Genomic DNA, 22599 nt, shown 5'->3' with positions numbered 1-22599 from the left:
TTTCTGGAGTCCACCTTCTTGAGTTCTTTATATATATTGGATATTAGTCCCTTATCTGATTTAGGATAGGTGAAGATCCTTTCCCAATCTGTTGGTGGCACTCTTTCTATACAATGGCCATCAGAGGGTAATTGTTGCCCAAGCCTCCTATTCTAGTGGTCTGAGTGGTAGGGTGTATGTATGAATAGCATCAGCTTACCTTGGACTGAGGGATTTCATCATAGATTCTGGACTCTGTGGGTTGAGCATTTCTTGAAACTACAGCATATACTGTTTTCTTTGAGACATCATCTGCTACAAATAAACATAGAACCACAGTCTGTGAAAGGTAGATGGGTTTTTAGAGACTGCCTAGTCATATTTTATCTTTCTGTGATAAAGAAATAAAATCCACAGGTTAAATGGCCCCTACCCTGTGGAAAAGGATGTTTGTATACTCAGGTGCTCCTTCCATCCGAAGGATTACAGGTGTGATAGGGCACATCTTATTCAAATCTCACCTGAAGCACATTGGGAATTCTTTTTTATTCCTGAGGCCCAGTTTAACATAAAGAGAATCTTCCTAGACCCTGTATGAAATTCAAAGATATCTCTGGAGTTGATGACCTTGCATGGTTAGATTTTCCCTGTCAGGGTTTTAGTTTAATTTGATTGATTCTAGTTATACTTGGTACTTTATCATCCTGGTACATACCTGACTATAACCACAAACATTCACGTAGCTGTTAAGTATTTGTTAAGCGCCTACTTTGTGCCAGGTTCCATACGAGGTCCCAGAAAAACAAAGAAAGGATATATAGATCTTTGCTTTAAATTTTTTTGAGCTAAATGAGGTATTAATCTTAAAACATGCTTTTACTATAGTATTAACACAAGATTTTAGGGTCAAGTTGCAAAGTGATAGCCAGAATTTTGTGCCTTTTTTGGGGGGGGGTTGAGACAGGGTTTTTCTGTGTAGCCCTGACTGTCCTGAAACTTACTCTGTAGACCAGGCTGGCCTGGAACTCAGAAATCCACCTATTTCTGCGTCCCAAGTGCTGGGATTAAAGGCGTGCACACCACTGCCCGGCTTGTGCCTTCTTATAGGACACAAAACCATCTACAAATAATGGATCTAAACCAAGATCATCATAGACTTCAGCAATTCAGAGCTAGTCTTGTCTAAGTCTTTGCCCAGATTTGGGCACCCACTTAGGAACCCAAAGTGCTCTCAATTTTATTTGTGGTTGCAAAGACTAGTGTGTCTCCATCTCTCAGTCTCTCTCTCTCTCTCTCTCTCTCTCTCTCTCTCTCTCTCTCTCTCTCTCTCTTTCTTTCATTCTCACTCTATCTCTATTTCTCTATCTTGTTTGCTCATGAGAGGAAGACAGATGTTTCCTTGAATGAACTTGGAGATCACACCTGAAGGACTATAATATTTTCCATTTGTGAGTGTTCTTGACTTATGATGCATGTCACAAGCCCTGTCCCATAGAATGCAACTCTCAATAGATACTCAGCCCTGCCAATTACACAAAGGAGTTAACATTTACCTAGTACTGTGTACCAGGCTGGCTACTGCATCTGTATAATCTACTTAATAACTATATGCAGTAAGCCTTAATATTATAGATATCTTATAGCTGAGAGAAACGAAATCTTACAGTGCTAAAATAACTGGCCAAATAACAGTCAAAATGGAACTTCATCTCTACATACATGTATTGTGTCACAACAATGAGAAAAGTAATGAATACACCAAGGGTATATTTTGTAGGATATGAGGAGAGTGGAAGAGAACAGGCCACCCTATAGTTTGTAAGAATGAAGGACTGCCTCAGTATTAAAGTGTAGTGCAGTTGGCGGCAGCAGCTCGTCCAGGGTGAATCTGCAAATATAGTGAGGTCATTCTCTTTCCTCTCCTCTCTCATGCCTGTTCCCCCTCCACCCAATCATTGCTGCTGCTCTCTCTCCAGAGCAGCTGAGAGCAGAGTGAGTGGTCAATGGTGGCTTTGCCTATGATTTTTCTGGCTCCTGGCAATACTTTCTGATCCAAGAGAACCATAAGTTACCTAGTTTTATCCTGGGTGGTGAGTCCTTTCCTTTCTCTTGTGACCAATCCACAGTAAGTATGAGATTGTAAAATTGACTTTCAATGTTGGTTTGGCTTCACCAGCTGCATAGGTTTGACTCCTGAGTAAAACTGGATTTAACCTCCATGCATCTGGAGAGTCTCTGTGCTCTTATGCTTTTGGTTGTAAGCCTAGACATTATAAGGTTGAGCCACCATCTCTCTAGCTTGAGAGTCTCTATTCTTAAGCAACACCTTTTCTTACAAGCATATCTCCATTGAGCCAGTGTAGTGTGATCAGGTCTTGCCTTTGATACACGAGTTCTGATGCTTCCCCAAGTGGTGCATTGTAGGTAAAAACTTCACCTCTTGTAGGACCTACTTGATGGGTCTCATGTCCATTATTCCCTTTGACCTAGTCCTGGGATGCATTCTGAAGAAGTGGTTCAAATTTGAAGTCCAAATTATCAAAAGAAAACCTCCTAGTTTTACTTTGTGGTAAAACTTGACCCCTATATCTAGTCCTAGATCAAGAACATTAATCATCTCAGGGCTCATTGAACGATAAAACTGGGTCTTAAAACTAGGTCTCTTTTGTCATAATTTAGATAAGGACATCGGTCTTTTATATTTATGCCTTTATGGCCTCATCACAGTGCCTCATGCTACAACAGGGATGTTGTATGTGCATTTCTAGTTTATCTCAAACTGGCCCATCTCCTCTAATCTCAACCATTTACCATTTTAGAGGTGGTGGGACCTGGAAGAATGGAGCCTTAATATCAGGCAGACTTATGAAATAGCCAACTTTATTCAGAGCATCAGACAATTTATACTCTGAGAATTAAGTAGATTCTCTTGAGTAAAGTGTACAGTGATAAGGACAAGCCACATGTAGCAAAACATGTTTTTTTCCCCCTCGAGGAGACATATAAACAAGTAACAATATGCAGTTGTAATGAATAAGATGAAGTAAACTCAGTCCCATCTGATCACCTGGGAGGAGCACAAAAGCACATTCCAAGGACAATTCCATGTTTGAAGAAACTGAGGTCACAATCGATTGTTTTGTTTTCTTGGAATTTTCTCACAAACACTGAGAATTCTTCTTGCATAACTCCATTCTTGGACTGTGTTCCAAAGCTCAACCTTAGACAACATCGATCACCCTTCCTTTGCTGCACTCAAGCCCTTGCTCCCCAACCATCCCTAGCAACTCTGCTTCTTCCTCTGCTTTAAGTTTTAATCCCCCCCTTTTCCCTCCCTACACATGGAGCTCTCTCCAACCACAGCCTTTCCTTACCCAGGTCTGCTCTCTCACACATGAGAGTACTTAAGAACTTCAGGTAGGAACTCAAAGATCAACAAAAATCCTTTCTCCTTTAGAGAACATCCTTCCCCTTCACAAAGTGGCTAGGAGGGAGACCTTTGCACCAGTTGGATACACATGTACATCAAGCCTCTCTAGATATTATTCAAAATTATTAAAAAGCAGAGCAGAGATCCTAGAGAATGAGATTCCTCACTTTGTGAGACACAGTTCTCCTGGTTCTTAATAACCAGGATTGATAGACAGATATAGATAGATAGGCAGACACACAGATAGTGTATATGTATATGTATATGTATATGTATATGTATATGTATATGTATATGTATATACACACACACATATATACCTACATACATATACATATAGATACATAACCTTGTATATAAAACAGATAGTAGATAGACACATACATACATATGTACGTACATACATACATACATACATAAGTACATAACTAGATTAGTTAAATAGAGCAAGGCAGCCTCTGAGAGATGATTCCTTTGGTAGAGCACATGGGCCTGAGTTTCCCAGCTAATGCCTCTCCTGGAAGAGCTCACCAACATAACTCTCATTCTCCCTGGCTCTTATTTATTTAGTCTCCTGGTATAATTATTTTTCAGATTAGAAGTCAGTAAACTTCATAAGGTATTGTCTGTCTCAAGAGTATCAGCCATTACCATTAAGGTTGGCATCTGACTTCACCATGAGAACTTCTCAGCCAATGAGTGATGAATTTGTCCTTAAACTTTTTGCCATTTCCTTCTCTAAAATACTACATTAGCCCCCGCCGCTTTTTTACCTTATGACATATGGATCTATGACCATATGACTGATCAGAAATTCCACCCAGTGCCCCTTATCTGAAGAAGCTCTGAAGAAGCTCCAGGAGAATGAGAGAGAGAGAGAGAGAGAGAGAGAGAGAGAGAGAGAGAGAGAGAGAGAGAGAGAGAGAGAGAGAGAGAGAGAGAGAGGAATTTCTTTCCTTGTCAATGATTTGAGCTTGTTGATTTATGTGGTGAGGGGTAAACCAGAGCTGGAGAGACAGTGCAGCTGTTTAAGACCCTCCTGAGGAGGACATGAGTGTGGTCCTCAGTCCCCACAACACTGGGTGACTCACAACTGCCTGAAACTCTAGCTTCAGGGGAACTGAAGCCTTTTTTTCTGGTCATTCCAGGCATATGGGTGTGCATATGTGCATATTTTTATTAAAAAAGTAAATATTTAAAAGTAAAAATGTAGAGATAAAAAAGTTGCCTCCCTCAAATACAGAAATTCTTACCCTTAAATAATTAGATCCTGATCACTTGGGGCTTGACCCCAGTGACTTATGATATCATATTATTAGTTCAAATGTCTAGTATCAAGAAAGATAGCTTACACTGTTGAATTTACTACTTAACAAGATAGTGAAATGCCCAGATATGACCTTATACAAATGTTATGCAAGAAAAGACCAAATAATTTCCTTTAATTGTTAGAAAAGAATCTTATTTTTCATGGGGTATTCTCTCTCTGAGAGTACCTGCTGCATCTTTATATTGCAACATTTTTTCTTTATTAATTTTTTTTTGCATTTATTCTAGACTGGTAAATACTTTTACCTTGGCTCCTTTGGCTTGCTACCACAGTTCCCAAAATGATCCTCTCCACTCCACTCTGGGGAAATAAATAACCTCACTTCTTAGAAGAAAGAAGACACATTCTCACATTTTACCTTCCAGGACAATCCTGTCTCGCCTTCTCTTGTACAAATGGAACAGGAATGCCAACATCGGAATGAGAATAAGCAGAAAGAGCATGGCCAATCCTCCTGGCAACACAGCATGGCGAGGATGGAAGCTTGGAGTGTCTGGAAACAGAAACTGTAGTGAGTATTGGCTATCAGGAGACAGGCCCAAGATTCTGTGCACATTTGTCCACACTCAGGTCAAAATGGGTTGCCTTTTGGAGAGTGCCAAAGCTCTTCAATTTACTACCTGAATCCAAGAGTCAAACAGGGGATCCACAAAAATACCAGGGAATGCTTACCCTTCATAGAGAAAGCTTTGGTCTTTCCCCCAGGAGGCTGCCTGGGTGAAGATACACCCAGTGTTAGTCTCACCATAAAGGAAGCACATACATGTGAAGATTAGCCAGAGGTTAAGCCTTGGAGCGTCCCAAAGTGATTTCTGAGACTTTCCAGAAGGGAGCGAAGGAGCTGGTTACCTGTACATGGCTGCTGGACAGTGACAGAGTCAGAATTGTTGCTGACAGGGTTCTGGGCTGTACATGTGTAGGTTAGTTTTTGGTCCATGGGGGAGTGGACGATTTGAAGGACATTGCTTTTCTCTCCAGAGGGACTCCAGCTATATGTGACATCCTTTTCTTCCTTTTCCACAGAACATGTCAGTGTGATATTACAGGTATTGTTCAAAGATGATATCAAACTCTGTGTAATTTTTGGTGTTTTAAGTCGACCTATAAGGGGAAAACATATGAGCCTACAGTGAGCTGAAACCAGCAACTAAAAGCTTGTGACAATCAGTTGTTAGCGTTTCAGAAGTTTGTATAATAGATGTTAAACACAACATTAATTAAGTCATGAAAACAAATAAATTATATTAAAATTATTTTTGATATTTTATTATACTATATGGTACTGGTAGTGATACACACACATACACACATAATCATCCATGTAATGGTGAGTGATTGCATACTTTCAACCTTATGGATCTTAAAATTAGCCACAGCAGAAGGTTGTCTTTTTTTTAAAGAGTCGTTTTCCTATATTGGTTTATTTTACCGTCATTCACATTAAGTAATCAAGGGCTTTTTTCTTTGCTGAGATTACAATAAGTCATGAAATTACATCATTTCTCCTTTTCCTCCCTCCAAACCTTTCCACACAGGCTTCCTTTTTCAAACTGATGGCCTTTTTCCCATTAATTGTTGTTGGACACACACACACACATTCTTATACACATATTTTTTCATTTTTCCATTTTATTGAAAATGGATTATTTTTTCATACAGTATATCCTGAGACAAAAAGGGAGTGAATCTAGAGGACAGGGGAGGGAAGGGGGAGGAAGGAGCTGAAAGGAGTAGAGAGAGGAACCTCATCATGGCAGAAATTCTTACACCACGTCCATTTGGAGATGTTGTAAGTTTGAGCTTGATTTATTCTTTTGGTCATTGAGGCTCTACACTTGTGCAAGCAATGGAGGGAAGGTTTCTGAAACAGATGAAACTGAAGAGTGTAGCCACGTTTGTAGCCACTACACTGTGAGTATAGAGCAAAATCTTGTACTGATCCAGAATCTGTAAAAAATGACTTTGCCTCAGTAAGGAAGCTGTTCATTCATGAGAGTGAATGCCAGGAATCCATGCATTCAGGAGAGTGATGCAGAAAGATTATGAATTTAAGGCCAGCCTGGGATACCTACTGAAAGCATTCAAAAACCAAAAGAGACTTCATCTATAAATTACAAGCATCAAAGGTGTGGTGGTTTGAATTAAAATGGCTCCTACAGGTCATAGGGTTTGAATGGTTAGTCACCAGGATGTAGAACCGTGGGAAATGATTAGCATTAGGAGGTGTGGCTGTGTTGGAGGAAATGTGACACTGGAGGTGGGCTTAGAGGTTTCAAAACGCCCAAAGTAAGCCCAGAATTTCTCTCTGATTCTTGGCCTGCAGAGCAGGATGTAGCACTCAGCTATTGCTCCAGTCAAAGAAACAACAGTCTGTAAGTCATTCTACTAAATCCTCTGCTACACAGAGAGATCCATTCTATAAACTTAGTTATTCTAGACTCTAGAGTCCAGAGAACCCTGACTAATAAAGATTTTGGTACCAGAAGTGGATCTTGAGCAACCAAAGTATAAGAATCAATCTTTTAAGTATCTGGAATTTTCTACTTAGCCAACATCTATAAGTACTTAAGCCTCTTTAGTTATTGAAGCCTCCTCTTGGAGCTTAGCATGTACTAAATGCCAATGGCATTAACTATGAATGTAAGGAGACAAATACATTAGATTATTCTAATTCTCCAATTGTGATTGGCAATGGATATGGTGACTCTCTCTATAAAAATTTGACAGTTTGTGGAAAATTGAGGAAACTGATGGTGCTGGTTGGGTTCTCTTAGCATCTCTGGATAAACTGACAAAGGAGAAGGAATGAGATCTGTGATAAAATTAACCAGCTTCCAGCATCTCAGAATATAGTGAAGGGCAACAATGAACTGAGTCATAAAGTTGACCAGCTTCAGATGAACATGAACAGTCTGAAGGTTGATAGTGTGCCCTGCAAGAGAATCTCCTCTCCAGCAGCCAAAGAGCTCAAGTTGTGGAAAATCGAACCAAAGGTGTCATTATAAGGTGGCTGAAGGTTAGCAAAAATTCAGGTTGCAGCCTTGAAGAGTGTACTCCGTCTTGTTCATTATTTGGAGACTGCAGTAGGATCATCTTCACATAGCTTAAGAAGTTTCCACTGCGGTCGGTTTCTACACCACTCCTCAAAGGCCCTGCAGCTCTAGCTGATTCTCCACTAATTCTTTCAACCACATCTCCCCTCCTCTGCCACGTCTCATTCCATTCGCCTCAACTCTCAGTCCACCCACAAAATTTATACTATTTCCTCCTCCTAGGGAGCTCTATTGTCCTCTCTAGTCCTTTTCTCCATACCTAACTTCTCCAACTCTTCTGATTGTAGCTTGGTTATCATTTTAAAACATTTACTAAGATTCACATATAAGCAAATATATAACATATTTATCTTTTTTGGATAAATCTCACTTAGGATAATTTGTTCTGGTTTCATCCATTTACTTGAAATTTCATGATGTGATATTTTAAACAGGTGGGGTGGGTAATACTTCATTCTATAAATTCACCAGTCTCTTCATCCATTCTACTATTGGGGGACATCTAAGTTATTTCCAGTTTCTGGCTGTTATGAATAGAGTAGCAATGAACAAGGTTGTGCAAGTGTCCTTCTGCTATATGAAGTCTCCTTTGGGTATATGCCCAAGAGTGGTATAGGTGGACCTTAAGGTAGATAGAGTCCCAACTTTGTGAGGAACCACCATATTGATTATCATAGTACCTGTACAAGTTTGCACTCCCATCAACAGTGGAGGAGTGTTCCCTTATTCCACATCCTTGCTAGGGGTGACCTTGTGTTCTTGATTTTAGCCATTCTGACAGGTGTAAGATGGATTCTCAGAATAATTTTGGCTTTCTTTTCCCTGATGGCTAAGGATGGTGAACATTTCTTTAAGTGTTTTTCAGCCATTTGGGTTTTTTTTCTATTGAAAATTCACTGTTTAGATCTGTGCCATGTTTTTTAATTGGATTATTTGGGTTTTTGATATCTGATTTTTTTGTGTCCTTTACATACTTTAGATATTAGTCTTCTATCAGATGTAGAGTTGGTAAAACAAAACAAAGCAAAACAAAACAAAACAAAACAAAACAAAACAAAACAAAACAAAACAAATCAAGAACTTTTCCCATTCTGTAGGCTGCCACTTTGTCTGAATGACAGTGTCCTTTCCCTTACAGAAACTTTTCAGTTTCGTGAGGTCCCATTTATTAATTGTTGGTCTTAGTGCCTATACTTTTGGTGTTCTGCTCAAGAAGTCTTCTACTGTGCCAATGAATGCAAGGCTATCCTCCCCTTTCTTTTCATTCAGTTCAGTGTATCTGATTTTATGTTAAGGTCTTTGATCTACTTGGGCTTGAGTTTTGTGCAGGGTGATAAGTATAGATCTATCTGTATGCCTCTACATGCAGACATCAGTTTGACCAGTACTTTTGTTGAAGATGCTGTCTTTTTTTCTAGTGTGTATTTCTAGCTTCTTTATCCACACTTCTGTGGATTTATGTGTGGGTCTTCACTTTGATTCCATTGATCAATATGTTTGTTTTTCATGCCAAGGCTGCGCTGTTTTACTCTGTGGTATGATGTGATATCAGGAATGGTGAGACCTCCAGCAGTTCTTTTATTGTTCAGGACTATTTTGGTTATCCTGGGGTTTTTGTTTTTCTACACGAAGCTGAGATCCTTTCAAGATCTGTGAAGAATTGTGTTGGTTTTTGGTAGGGACTGTATTGATTTTGTAGAATGCTTTTGGTAGGATGATCAGTTTTTACTATGTTCATCCTACAGGGTGGGAACAGGACTGAGGATGGTGATGAGAGTCGATGGAGTTATGTGACAAATCCCAGGAATCAGATTCCAGAGATCAGCATCAGAGTGCAAATCTGAATTTACTGCCCCGTGCATAAGCTTATACACAGTGTTGAACCAATCCCAAGCCCCTGAATCTTCAGCCAATCATATCTTGCCCCATCATCACCATGCCCCAGTGAAAATCTTGCCCCAATGAAAACCTTGCCTGATAAGGCAATTCAGAAGGAGTAGGTGAGTATCATCACCTTTTAGGACTTCCATGAAGATTGGAGATGGAGATAGCCACTGCCCTGGCCTCTTCTTTTTTGTTGTCTCACTGGTGTTCCGGGAGCCATCTTAGATCTAATGTCGCATATAGCAGATTCTCTGAGAACTCACAGGAGTCTGTGGTGCCTCACTCTCCATCCCACTTTTTCCTTCACAAGGTTGACGTCCACATCCCTCAAAGGTCTCCTTTCTGGTTTTATTTGAAGGCCAAAGACTTCCAAGAGGAGCAACTTGGCGCGCAACTGTTGAGCCTTGATATTTCGAGGGACAGCGAATGTTCCATTTGTTCCTGACACAGACCTGTTGCTAAGTGTCCGTTGAGGTTTCCCACTGGATGACAGTAGAAGCAAAGCATATTGACCACTACCTGCCGGATGAGCCTTGACCCAATTGGAGAAGTCCATGATAATGACCTGAGTCAGTATTATGAAATCCTCTAGGCATATAATTTGTTAGACAAAAGCCTACTATTCCTGGAACCAGGTTGAATGACCCATTAAATGGAAGTGCTAGGGTAGAGTTGGTGGGGAATTGATTCTCTCCTATTGCTGGATTGTTACTGTCTATGTTAGGCAACTGGGAATCCCAACTAACAGAAAGAAAATGGGCAGATTCCTAATGGCAGTCCACAAGAGTGGCTGGGCATGTGCCTCAGAATTAGCTGTTATGACAGCACACATCAGTAGAAGAAAAAGGGTAGATGGTCCTGCCTCTGGTCCTTCTGGAGACATTCTCTGTCCCTAGTTTATAAGAGTCTTGTGGATTGCTCAGGCCACTGAGGTGGTTGGCTGGAGTATCTTCCCTGCCAGTGTTGACAGTGTAGGGACTGGTAGTCATTTCTCCTCTTCCTTGTCTGACTCACTCAGTGAGAGGTTCTCCAAGCTCCATGTCCTCCATGGCTCTATTGGCTCCATCTGGACCATCAGTGGTGCAGGGCTTAATGGATCTATTAGAAACCCAAATAGGCTTATCTGTTCTTTCTGAAAAACACAAACAAACCCTCGCCCCATGGTTAGCAGAGGGGCTGGACTCTTTCAGGTGTTGTTTATAGGATCTCTCCAATAGACCAAGGGCAAAGGAGTTATTCTTGGCAGCATAGCCTCCCAACAGTGTTCATATGCTGGAGAGATACCCTATTTGTCAAAATTTTAAAAATTCATAGTAAATAATTATTCTATTAATTTATCCCTGGATCGGTTCCCCCATATCCCCCTCTCTAACTGTTTTTTGAGAGAGAGGAGTGGGTCCACTTAATGATAGCTTGGCTTTGAGGGTTATGGGGAATTCCAGTCCAGTGAGAGCTAGCTCAGTCACACAAAGGGCTGTAGAAATATTCTATCCACAAATGGGGTAATAGTGGCTGAAGACTAAGCCAGATGAATCCAATATATTGTTTTGTCAGGGGGCTGGAGGAGCATTCTGGTCCATGTGGGGATCCCATGTGGGGGAGACACTTCTAAAGATGGTCAAGTCAGTGAAGGAAAGCATCAGTAAAATACACGGCTCCTAAAGATGGTCAAGTCAGTGAAGGAAAGCATCAGTAAAATACGTGGCTCCTTGGAACCCTCTGCCAACAGCACTAGCTTTACCTCAGAGACAGTCCAGGGCCTTGCTGCGCTGTTCTGCTCCTTGGGGCTGAACCCAGTCTGGTTCGATTATGACCAATAGTAATGGTTCATAATATTTTAGGTGTTTGTCTCCCCTTTACTGGTAGGGCTGGGGGTTGCCCTGCTGGAACTTTTAAAGGTTGCCATCCCTGGTGGGTTTTGATTGGCAGTCCTTGGCCCAATGGGAAACTCTTTTTGCATTTAGGGCAAACTGAAGGACATCTTTTCTCTTTCTTTTCCTGCACTTTATTCAGGCATTGCCTGGCAAAATGTCCCTGACCCGCACAGCTCCAACAAACATTTTCCTCTTCCTCTTTTACCTTTAGGTGCAGAGCTAAAGTGGCTACTAGGCTTTCTGAATTTCTATAACGATTACTTATGTCTCAGGTCATGTTGATCCAGTCCTCTATTTCCCTACTTCAGACAGGGGCGATGGCCCCTCAGTAGTAACCCTCCCAGACAAACTCCTTAGCTAAAGCTTCCATGGTCACATGATGATTTAAGTGAAGGTCAACAGTCTTGTGGACCCGATATGCAAAATCTGCAAAATGTTCCTTGGATTTTTGCTTCAGACTGCTAAGTGGTGCTGTATGTAGCATCTTCTGTAACTTTCCTGACTGCCTGCCCAGCACACAGGCCAACATGATCAAAGTAATTTGGTGGTCCCTGCATTTGAGCAGTGGGAGAGATATAATTACCCTCTCCCTGCAGAGCTTCAGATAGGATGGCCACTTGTCTAGCTAAGTTATCCTGTTCAAGAGTCTCAGCCTCATCATAAAATCCCACCTTCTGTTATAGAAATTGACCCCCAGTAATCTAGATCTGATAATAGTCGCCCAGTCCCTTAGGGTATTCAGAGCTGTGGTCATGGATTCAAACATCTGCTCCTCAAAGCCGGAGTGTAGCCCATTTTTAGCAGCTGCCTTGCTACATTTTTTTCAGCATCTCCATAGAGTAAGGTTTCCAGGTTCTCTGTAGGGGATCATTTCCCACAGAAAGACGGAAGAACACGGGTTGAGGTGCCACTGCTGAGGGATTTAGCTTAGCTCCATGAAGAGGAAGCACTGGAGAGGAGCACCGAATGCTCATTCGCTGTCCTTCTCTCCCGCAGGGATTGGAGGCAGGTGGCAGAACTGGCGGAGCAGAGCCGTTGTTTCATGTGTATGAAACGTGTATTCCTATCAGTTGCATGAGAGGGTCTGGCGGTGGTGATCCACCCCTGCTTCCGCACTCCCTCCCACTTTCATTTTCAAGATTTATCAGATGAGGATAAAACAGAGCCGTTGCCTTTATCTACAGGGATGACAAGATCTGCTGGCTCAGCAGTCTTCTTATCTATGGAGGCAGCTGTGCCCTCTGAGCTTTTCTTAGGTGCTGTTGGGAGTCATCCCTGAAACTTGTCAACAAAGCAGACAGAGGTTGAAGATCTAGTGCAGAACCATAAAGGCAGCTTAAGATGGACGCGACTATTGGGAAGAAGTATGGAGGCAGCTCTTCTTCCAACTCCTTCATCCGTGCCAGTGCCACTACCCGTTCTCAGGTATGCTCATCTCAAATGTGGCCAGCTAATATCCATGTACATAAGTCCAGAATTTTCTCATAAAAGGTACTGAGTTTCTTTTCAGAACATCTCAGCTGCCTACTCTCCAAGATCCCTTTCAAAACCTTCAATTGACTATGCTTTCTCTGAGTATTGCCCATTTTGTTTGGAGAGATCTACTCAGCCACTCTTTGTTGCACAGGACATTTAGGGGTCCCTGTTCAGGCATCAGATGTAGAAACAGAACTGAGGATAGGGGTTGAGGCAACCGAGTCACATGATGAATCTCAGGAACCAGACTCTAGAGATCAGAATCAGGGTGCAGACCTGAGTTTATAGCTCAGTGAATAAGCTTATATACAGTGTTTGAGCAGATCCCAAGTCCCCAAATCCTTGGCCAATAGTAAGTATCTTGCCACACTGTCACCATGCCCTAATTAAAGCCCTGCCTGATGAGCTAATTCAGGAGAGGTGGGTTGGGGAGGGGTTAGGACTTCTGTGAAGATAGGGGAAGCAGCCACCATCCTGGTCTCAGTTCCTTTTTGCTGTCTTATGGTGTTCCGGGAGCCATTTTAGATCTACTGTGGTGTATGGCTGATCAGGACTCTTTTTTTTTTTTTTTTTTTTTTTATCACCAGCCAGTCATTTATTGTAGAGGTCAATAGAGGTCAATACATATGTCCTGAGCAACACAGTAAAATGATTCTGTTGATGGTCATAAAACATGATAATCTTTTACTAGTTTATTTTTACTTGGTTTTCTAAGGGAAAATAAAGATTATTACAAAATTATGAATTATGAACAAAAGTGCTAATAACACCTCAATATCTTAGAGGAGCTGCAGGAGCCTGTGGCACCTCGCTCTCCATCCCACTCTTTCCTTTACAAGGCTGACCTCCACATTCCCCACACTACAGATCCATGAGCATCTAACGAGATGATCGTGTGTGTGTGTGTGTGTTTATTTCAGTTTGTTAATATGGTGAATTTCATTGACTGATTTTTGTACATTGAACCATCCTTGCATCTCTGGGTTGAAGCCTTTTTTGATCATGGTGAATGATCTTTTTGATGTGTTCTTGGATTCTGTTTGTATTTTATTGAGTATTTTTGTGTCTATGTTCATGAGGGAAATTGATTTGTAATTCTCTTTCTTTGCTGAATCTTTGCATGATTTGATATCAGTGTGACTGTGGTCTCGTAAAATGAATTTGGCAGTGATCCTCCTATTTCTATTTTATAGGATAAATTGAGGATTATTGATTTTAACTCTTATTTGAAAATCTGGTAGATTTCTAGAACTGTTTTTTTTTTTTTGTTGTTTTTTTTTTTTTTTTTTGGTTGGGAGACTTTTAATGGCTACTTTTATTTCACTGCCAAGTTATAAATCTGTTTAAATTTTTTATCTGATCTTGATTTAACTTTGGTAATTAGTATCCATCAAGAAAATTACCCTTAAATTTTCCAGTTTAGTGAAGTATAGGTTTTTAAGTATGTTCTTTTGAGTCTCTGAATTTCCTTGGTATCTATCCTTATGTCCTCCATTTACTTTCTGATTTTGTTAATTTGGATATTCACTCTTTGCCTTTTAGTTAGTTTGGGTAAGTGCTTCTCTGTCTCGTTGATTTTCTCAAAGAACCAACTCTGTTTTATTGATTCGTTGTATTATTATTTTTGTTTTGATTTTATTGATTTCTGCCCGAGTTTGATCATTTATTGGCATCTACTCCTTTTGTGTGTGATTACTTCTTTATGTTCTAGTGCTTTCAGATGTGCTGTTAAGTTGCTAGTTGCTATTATGGGATCTCTCAAAACATTTTCTTTTTTCTTTTTTAATTTAAGCACTTAGTTCTATGAACTTGCCTCTTGGGAGACATTTTCTTTGTGTCCCATAAATTTGGGTATGTATTCATATTCACTGAATTCTAGGAAGTCTTTGATTTCTTTTTAAATTTCTGCCTCTACGTATTTTCTGTTCAGTTGAGAGTTCTTCAGTTTTTATGCGTGTATAAGCTTTCTGATGCTTCTGTTGGTGTTGCTATCCAGCTTTAATCCACGGCATACTGATAGGATGCAGGGAGGTATTTCAATGTTCTTGTATCTACTGAGCCTTGCTTTGTGTCTGAGTATGTGGACAATTTTGAAGAAAGTTTCCACGAAATGCAGAGAATGTGTATTCTTGTTGCTCTGCTAAGGTTGAAGTCTGATGTTACCGGAAAGCCCTGAGCTCAGTGCAAAAAGGCAGACTCCCTTTATCAGCAGGGCTTCTCCTTCTCCGACCTTGTCTGGAGAGTTTGAAACCCCCATACCTCTGGAATGTCATGTAGCCATGGTTAGATTACAGGTTCAGCTTCCTTTCTCTCAATAAGAACCTATTCAAGAAGCACCTGAGATGCCTGGAGTGCCTCCCCATGTTAATGAGGCATTTCAGTACCGCAACCTTCAGCCAATGACCTTTGCCCACCCTGGATATCCCTACCCCTATACCCCAAACTATATAACCATGTATTCACCCCAATAAAGTTGATCTGTCTTCCCCAAGCTGATCCTGGAATGGTATCATTTCCATTTGTATTCATGGAGGTGTCTGAAACTCTAATCTTTGACTCTGCTCTCTTTGTCCTTATGGGCCAGTGGCCAGTGACCCTAGGGAGAAGGGAGACCCATATATTGTTTTGTGTTTGAGTGAAATGCTGTATTAATATCTGTTAGGTCCAGTTGGTTTATAATGTTTGTTAGTTCTAGCATTTCTCCATTGGTTTTTGGCTGGCTGACAGTGGGGATTTGAAATCTCCCATTATCAATATTTGAGGGTCAGTATGTGATTTAAGTTGTAGTAGTGTTTCTTGTACAAACCTGGATGCCCTTGTGTCTTGGGCATAGATATTAACAATTGAAATATCCTCCTGGTGGATTTTTTCCTTTGATGAATATATGGTATCCTTCCCCATCTCTTTTGATTAGTTTTGGTTTGAAATCTGTCTTGTTAGATATTAAAATGGTTATACCAGTTTGTTAGTTAGATACATTTGCTTGGAATACCATTTTGCAATCCTTTACTCTGTAGTAATGTCTATCTTTGATGTTGAGGTGTATTTCTTGGATGCTCAGAAGGATGGATCCTATTATCATATCCATTCTGTTAGCTTGTGTCTTTTTATTGGGAGATTGAGACCATTGATATTGAGATAGGACAATGAGCAATGATTGTTAATTCCTGTTATTTTGTTGTTGTTGTTGGTTATATGTATGTGTGTTCTTTTTTCTTTTATTTTGCTGCTTTGAGATTGTTTATTCCTTTTGTTTTTATTTGGTATAGTTAAACTCGTTTGGTTGGAATTTTCCCCCCTATCATCTTCTATAGATGGATTTGTAGACAGATATTGTTTAAATTTGGCTTTATTATGGAATATCCTATTTTTTCCATTTATGATGTTGGATATTTTGGTGGGTATAGTAATCAGGGATGACCTCAGGGGTCTCTTAGAGTTTATAGCACATTTGTCCAGACTCTATTGGCTTTTAGAGTCTCCACTGAGAAATCAGGTATCATTCTAGGTCTGCATTTATATACTACTTGGCCTTTTCCCCTTGTAGCTTTTAATATTCTTTCTTTGTTCTGTATGTTTTGTGATTTGACTGTTATGTGCCAAGGAGAGTTTATTTTCTTGTTCAATCTATTTGTTGTTATATATGCTTCATATACCTTATAGGCATCTATCTTTTTGTTTAGGTGAGAAAATTTTTCTTCTATGATTTTTGTTGAAAATATTCTGGGCCTTGAGGTAGAATTCTTTTCCTTCCTATATTTCCATTAGTCTTAGGTTTTGTCTTTTCTTAGTGTCCTAAATTTTTTGTATTTTTTGTTAGGACTTTTTTTTTTGGTTTAACATTTTCTTTGACTGATATATTCATTTTCTCTATTGTATCTTCAATGCCTAATATTCTCTCTTCCATCTCTCATATTTTGTTGGTGAAGTTTGCCTCTGTAATTTCTGTTCAAATTCTTAAAATTTTCATTTCTAGAATTCTCTCGGTTTTAGTTTTCTTTATTGATTTTATTTTCATTTTCAAGTCTTATACAGTTTATTCACTTCTTTCCACTGTTTGTTTGGATTTTGTGGATTTATTAATTTTCTCTTTGAGGACCTCTATCTTCTACTCCAACCTTCCTTCCCCCAATTCATTCCAGTAAACAAGCCCCCAATACCAGTGTTCCTTGTGAACACACCACCAGAGCAGGCCAGGGAAACATGTAAGCTAACAGAAGGCTTCCTCTCCTCCAAATCTCAAGCTTCAGCTTCATCCCTAGCTCTGCAACAGAACACCTGCTGCAGCCTTCCTTCTAATGTCCCCACTCCTGCACATCCCCAATCCCACATCTATTGTGGTTCCACAGATCTTCCCTTTCTACCCACCTTCTCCCCACTTGTTGGTTTATCCCAGCCCTCATCTTCAGCAGGCACTCCCTGCTAACCCAGATCATTCCTGCCCAGAAGCAGATAGGAGCCTGTATATCTTCCTGTTTCCTTCTGTTCCTCTAGATCCAGCTCCCCAGTCTCATCCCCAGTATCTAGAGAAGACCCTCTGGGTTGACCTCACTTCACTGTCTCCCTGATTCCAAGGAGATGAAATAAACAGATCCTGGCTAACCACTCTTCTTCTCTCTCCTATGAACACTTTCATGCTCCTAACCTATCACAGGTCCTAAGTGTTAGCTCCCAATACCCAGAAACATCTTTTATTGAGAACCTCCAGTGGCTATAAATGTCAGATCCAAAGAAAATGTCCTACTAAAACATAGAGCTACCACACTCTCTGGAAATCCAGAGAGGAAACAGAAAACAAGGAACAAGCCACCCACCCAACAAAGACAAATCCAAACATCATCACCTAGATTTATAATCATTCCAGTCCCAGATGCCTAGATGCCAGCATAAAAGCACAGTCAATAACAGCTTGGGCAGGATGTCTCCATTGTAGCCCAGCTATTCTACAACAGTAGGCTCTGAATATTCCAAAATAGCTGAAACACAAGAAAAGTATCATTATTTACCTATTTTCGGAGACTTGTGTGTGTGTGTGTGTCTGTGTGTGTGTGTGTGCCACCCGTTGGGGTAGGTATTGGTATAGCCATAGTGATGAAAACTAAATCTCATTTCATTTTCTCAGCAGGGACAGAGATGCCACCTGCACAAAACTGTTAGGTAGAAAAAGCTGGAGTCAGGGCTAACAGTTCTCCACCCTGCAGAACTCCTACCTTGCTTATGATGTCCGGTACTATGTATGTGATTAATGATGTCCAGTGCTATATATGTGATTAATGATGTCCAGTGCTATATATGTGATTAATGATGTCCAGTGCCATATATGTGATTAAATTCTATAGGAATATAAGTGATTCCATTCCTAAATAAATGCTGGCACATTCCAAGAAAGTTCCAATTTTCTGTTTTTGACCTTGAACACTGTTCTGCATTTCTGAAAGTATTAATACTTATAGGAATAAGAGCTCCTCAGACACTGTTCATTCTGTGTCTTGGGATTTTTTTCTTTCATTCTAGTATTTTTTTGGGGGTGAGGATGGGGATGGGAGGTTGGTTTGAGAAAGGGTTTCTTTTTGTTAGTCTTGGCTGTTCTGGAACTTTCTCTGAAGACCAGGCTAGCCTTGAATTCATATTTATCCTTCTGTCTTTGCCTCCTGAGTGCTGGAATCAAAGGTGTGTGCCAGGATCTGCTTATTTTATCTCTTTGGAATCAGGAGAGACAATGAAGAAAGGCTACCCCAGAAGGTCTGTATAAGACTGGGGATGAGACTCAGAGTTTGGATCTAGTATAACAGAGGAGAGGGCAAGAGAAGGGCACAGAGCACATCCTTTCATAGTTCTTTGCATTTCCCTATGCATTCTGTAATTATCTTAAAATCAGAAGCCTTATAAAGACCACTCTGCATATAGTTTCTTACTAGAATGTCATAATAATGCTTACAAATTGATTAATATGATTCTTGACATTTTATAGGAAAGGAAAACAAAGAACAGAGGACAAATTCTGCTGCAAAACAGATTACAGCTAAAGTCTGTCAAGGCCAGAAGTAAAGTTAAACCTTTATAAGTACTGATGTGCTTATGTAATTATAAGGATAAAAAGAGTTAGGAAACTCTGTTATCAGAAATATGGGTGTGGTTTAGATCATAAATCTCGAAAGCAAAAGGAAATCCAGGAACCTGCCGTGCTGCCGTAACTTACGGTAGATATGAAGGTGGTAGATCTTGGTGATGGTTTCCTCATTCTCTTCATTGATGTCTGCTTTGTAAGTTCCTGCATCTTCCATCCTCAGGTCTCTAATGACCAGGTCATACTTCTGATCGATGACTTCTAGTCGTCCTTTATAAGTGACCTGGGTTATGGTAACTTCAGTTTTATTGACTCCTGGTTTTATAAAAGCAACGGATGAGTGAGATATCCAGGCAATGTTGTCAATTTTCTTTGGTTCTTGAATATTTAAGAGGAAAGTAACTGATTCCCCAAGAATCCCATTCACTACCATCGAGTCTGCATCTTTTGCTGCTGCTTCAGACCCTGAGGATATAAATAGAAGAGTCACCATCACACTGTTGAATTGTTTGTGTTCCTTCTCCTTTTGAGCATCTCTGAGGAACTTCCTCAGACACTGCTCATCTTCTGTCTTGGGATTTTTTTTTAAAGTTCAATCTAGGTATTTTTGGGGGGTGGGGGAATGGGAGTGGGGGGTTGGTTTTGAGACAGGGTTTCTTTTGTGTAGTCCTGGCTATCCTGGAACTTGCTCTGAAGACCAGGCTAGCCTTGAACTCACAGAGATCCTTCTGCCTTTGCCTCCCAAGTGCTGGGATCAAAGGTGTGTGCCACCACCACCTGGCTTACTCTAGGTATGTTTCATGTGCTATGACCACAAAAACTTAGTTGAAAACCTGTGACGTTCTTGTAAACAAAACTGAATAAATACATGTGTTCATTCATAAATTAGTGAACTTAGCCTATTTTGTAAGTTGCTTCAAGATAGTCTATATAGCACGGTACTTAACTCACTCAATAAATGCTTAAACACCCATTGTGTGCCAAATACTCTAGGCTATAAAGATAGACATGATCAGAAAAGATCCCAAACTCATCAATTTAGGGGATAATTTCACCAGAGCCTGGAAGAATTTTTGACTTTACCTTCTAAAGATAAAACCAAAAATGTAACATATTTCTTTGAAGATCACAGGAAAAACAAAAACAAACCCAAAAAGTAGTGTCCCAATACTTCATCAACCCATTAATCCAAAAACTTATCCCAAGTTCTTCCACTCCTGGCCAGAAGGACAGGAAAGGGACACACTTGATATCTTGGACCTAGTGAAGGTTAATGGTCTTTATTCCTTGAATACCTTCTAGTCTCCAGAGTTTAGGCATCTAGATAAACATATTTTAATATAAAAAATCCCTCACTGTGATTCTTTAATGATCAATAGTGTTTGAGATTGTCATAGATGATACATGATGTATTCAATAATGGATATGACTTGGAAATTGACCAATCAGAAAAGCTGTTAATCACAAACAACCAGCTGGCCTATTTTGATGTGAACTAGCTATGTGTAAGCTCCAAAGGTCAACCCATGTTTTCTGCATATGTGGGTTCAGGTTAAGCCTAAAGTCTGTACAGAGGGTCCATTGAGAATGCAAGTCCCTAAAATGAATGGATTTATTAGCCCAGTGTTGCTCGCATTTATATCTGCCTTTGCCCTTCAGCTCAGTAGCTGCTGCAGGATCCCAGGACTGCTAAGATGAATCTCTTTCCTTTCAAGTCAGTGGAAACTTTGCGCTCAGGAGGAACATACTGGTGATTTAGTTGGAATGGACAAGCCAAGTCAACATGTTTTAGGGCACTATAAGTGGGATAGGGGAAATTAGGGACTACCAATAGTTAGCACTTGTTAACTGCTAACTTAATACTATGCTATCTATGTTAGGACTATACATCAGATGCTATGTTAGGACCACAGGGATAGTAGGATACCAGGACAGCCCCAAGGAACCGCCGGAAAGCAAAAGGTGGCATAATGAGTGGCAAGTGGAAGGAAAACAAGAAGAAAACACAGAGAACATAAAGCTGTGCTAATGGTGCCACTGCAGCCACACTTTGCAAACATCTCCAGCACCAATTGTTACCCTATAAATTATCCTGCTGGGTTGATAGAGTTCACAAAGGGAACTTGCAGTATCTTAGCTTGCATCTCAGGGATAGCATGTGCATGGGCTAAGCTCAAAGGATCCTGAACTTGGTTTTCTGGGGCTGTGTGCTTTCCAAATACTTAAAGAATTTTGAACAGCAGACCCCAAACTTCTGTTTTGCACTGGATCCTTCAAGTTTCATAGCTAACCCCTACATCAGATCTTCTCCATGTCTTAAGGCTTCATAATTAATCCTATGGATTAATGGTCATTCTACTCTTTGGATTTAACTTAGGTAGGAGATATAAGACATTCAACTCTGGCTCTATTGTGTCACTAACTTCTCAAATGTGGAGGCCATTTGCTCAGGCTGAGAGCTTCTCGGTATGAGAGCAGTTGTGCAACCACAAGTGGTTGAATGTGGTGCCAGTGTCACAACTATGCCTGTAGCAAAGTCATTCAGGAAATGCTGGACAAAGCAATCTAGGAGGGTGGCTATGAGTAGGCGAGGATGCTGCAGGGGAAGTGTTGCACACAGCTCTTTGCACTGCTGATATTGTTGCATGTTGAACCATGACGTCTCTAAGAAAAAGCAGAACTTGATGTAGGTGTGAACTGGATTTTTCTGCTATGTTTAAAGACCTGACAGTGTTCCTAGAGAGATAGCTGTGCGACTGGGCATCTAGTTACACACCGTGCAAACTCAATAAAGTAACAAAACCTTTCTCAGTCTATGCCACCTCAAAAGTGGCTTCATCAACTCCTGGAGTCGCAAATGATGCAACATGAAGAGAGATGCTTTGTTAACTGGTAATGTAGTTAATGTGAATCATTTCTGGTATTGATCATGACCAATTGGTATATGTACTCTAAATATGGCATGGCCCTTCCCTATGACTAATCAGTGATGCTGAGGCCATGTTAGACCCCACTTAGAACCATGGGATAATTCAAATAAAGCACAGCTAGATGCTTTTAAGTCCTCTACTTGGTGGGTTTCCATCTGCTTCTAAAAGCACTTTGGTTGTGAAAGGAAGAATCTCTTTGTCAATGAACTCCAATATTTATTTTTCTACATGTTATAGAGACTCAAATGTTATATTATCACTGGAGGGAACTTCAGCAAAATCCAATTTTGGAGAGAGCTTATGGCACAAAGATATTTTGAAAGGGGATTAAGATTTGCATGTCATGTGTGAGGCTCCATGTTTGAGCCTCAGGGGAATTAATACGAAGTTGGGGAAATAAGACACATGTATAAAACTTTCCTTTGCAATATGAAACGAGAAAAAGGAGAAATGAGAAATCAGGCCCTTGGGTTCTGAATTCAAATTTCACAAGCTTTGATGTCAGTTGAGTCTAGATTTTCATTATGATGGAGGTGTGTGTGTGTGTGTGTGTGTGTGTGTGTGTGTGTGTGTGTG

General features: G+C 40.3%; 1 protein-coding gene across 3 annotated transcripts in view; it reads right to left on the bottom strand.

The window, feature by feature from the left end:
- The window catches only part of Cd84 (CD84 molecule), a 35178-nt gene that overhangs the window by 4278 nt on the left and 8301 nt on the right, over positions 1-22599 (bottom strand). For 2 of the 3 annotated variants that reach the window (XM_021167596.2, XM_029482157.1), the window contains exons 3-6: positions 19226-19558; positions 5589-5840; positions 5098-5232; positions 200-294 (exon numbers count right to left, since the gene is read on the bottom strand). In XM_021167596.2, coding sequence (XP_021023255.1) covers positions 200-294; positions 5098-5232; positions 5589-5840; positions 19226-19558 — 815 coding nt within the window. The remainder of the gene's footprint in view (positions 1-199; positions 295-5097; positions 5233-5588; positions 5841-19225; positions 19559-22599) is intronic. The other variant, XM_021167602.2, reaches the window with a different exon arrangement.

The sequence above is a fragment of the Mus caroli genome, chromosome 1 (assembly GCF_900094665.2).
Source record: "Mus caroli chromosome 1, CAROLI_EIJ_v1.1, whole genome shotgun sequence".
NCBI classification, from domain to species: domain Eukaryota; kingdom Metazoa; phylum Chordata; class Mammalia; order Rodentia; family Muridae; genus Mus; species Mus caroli.
This window is presented reverse-complemented; position numbering and strand designations above follow the sequence as displayed.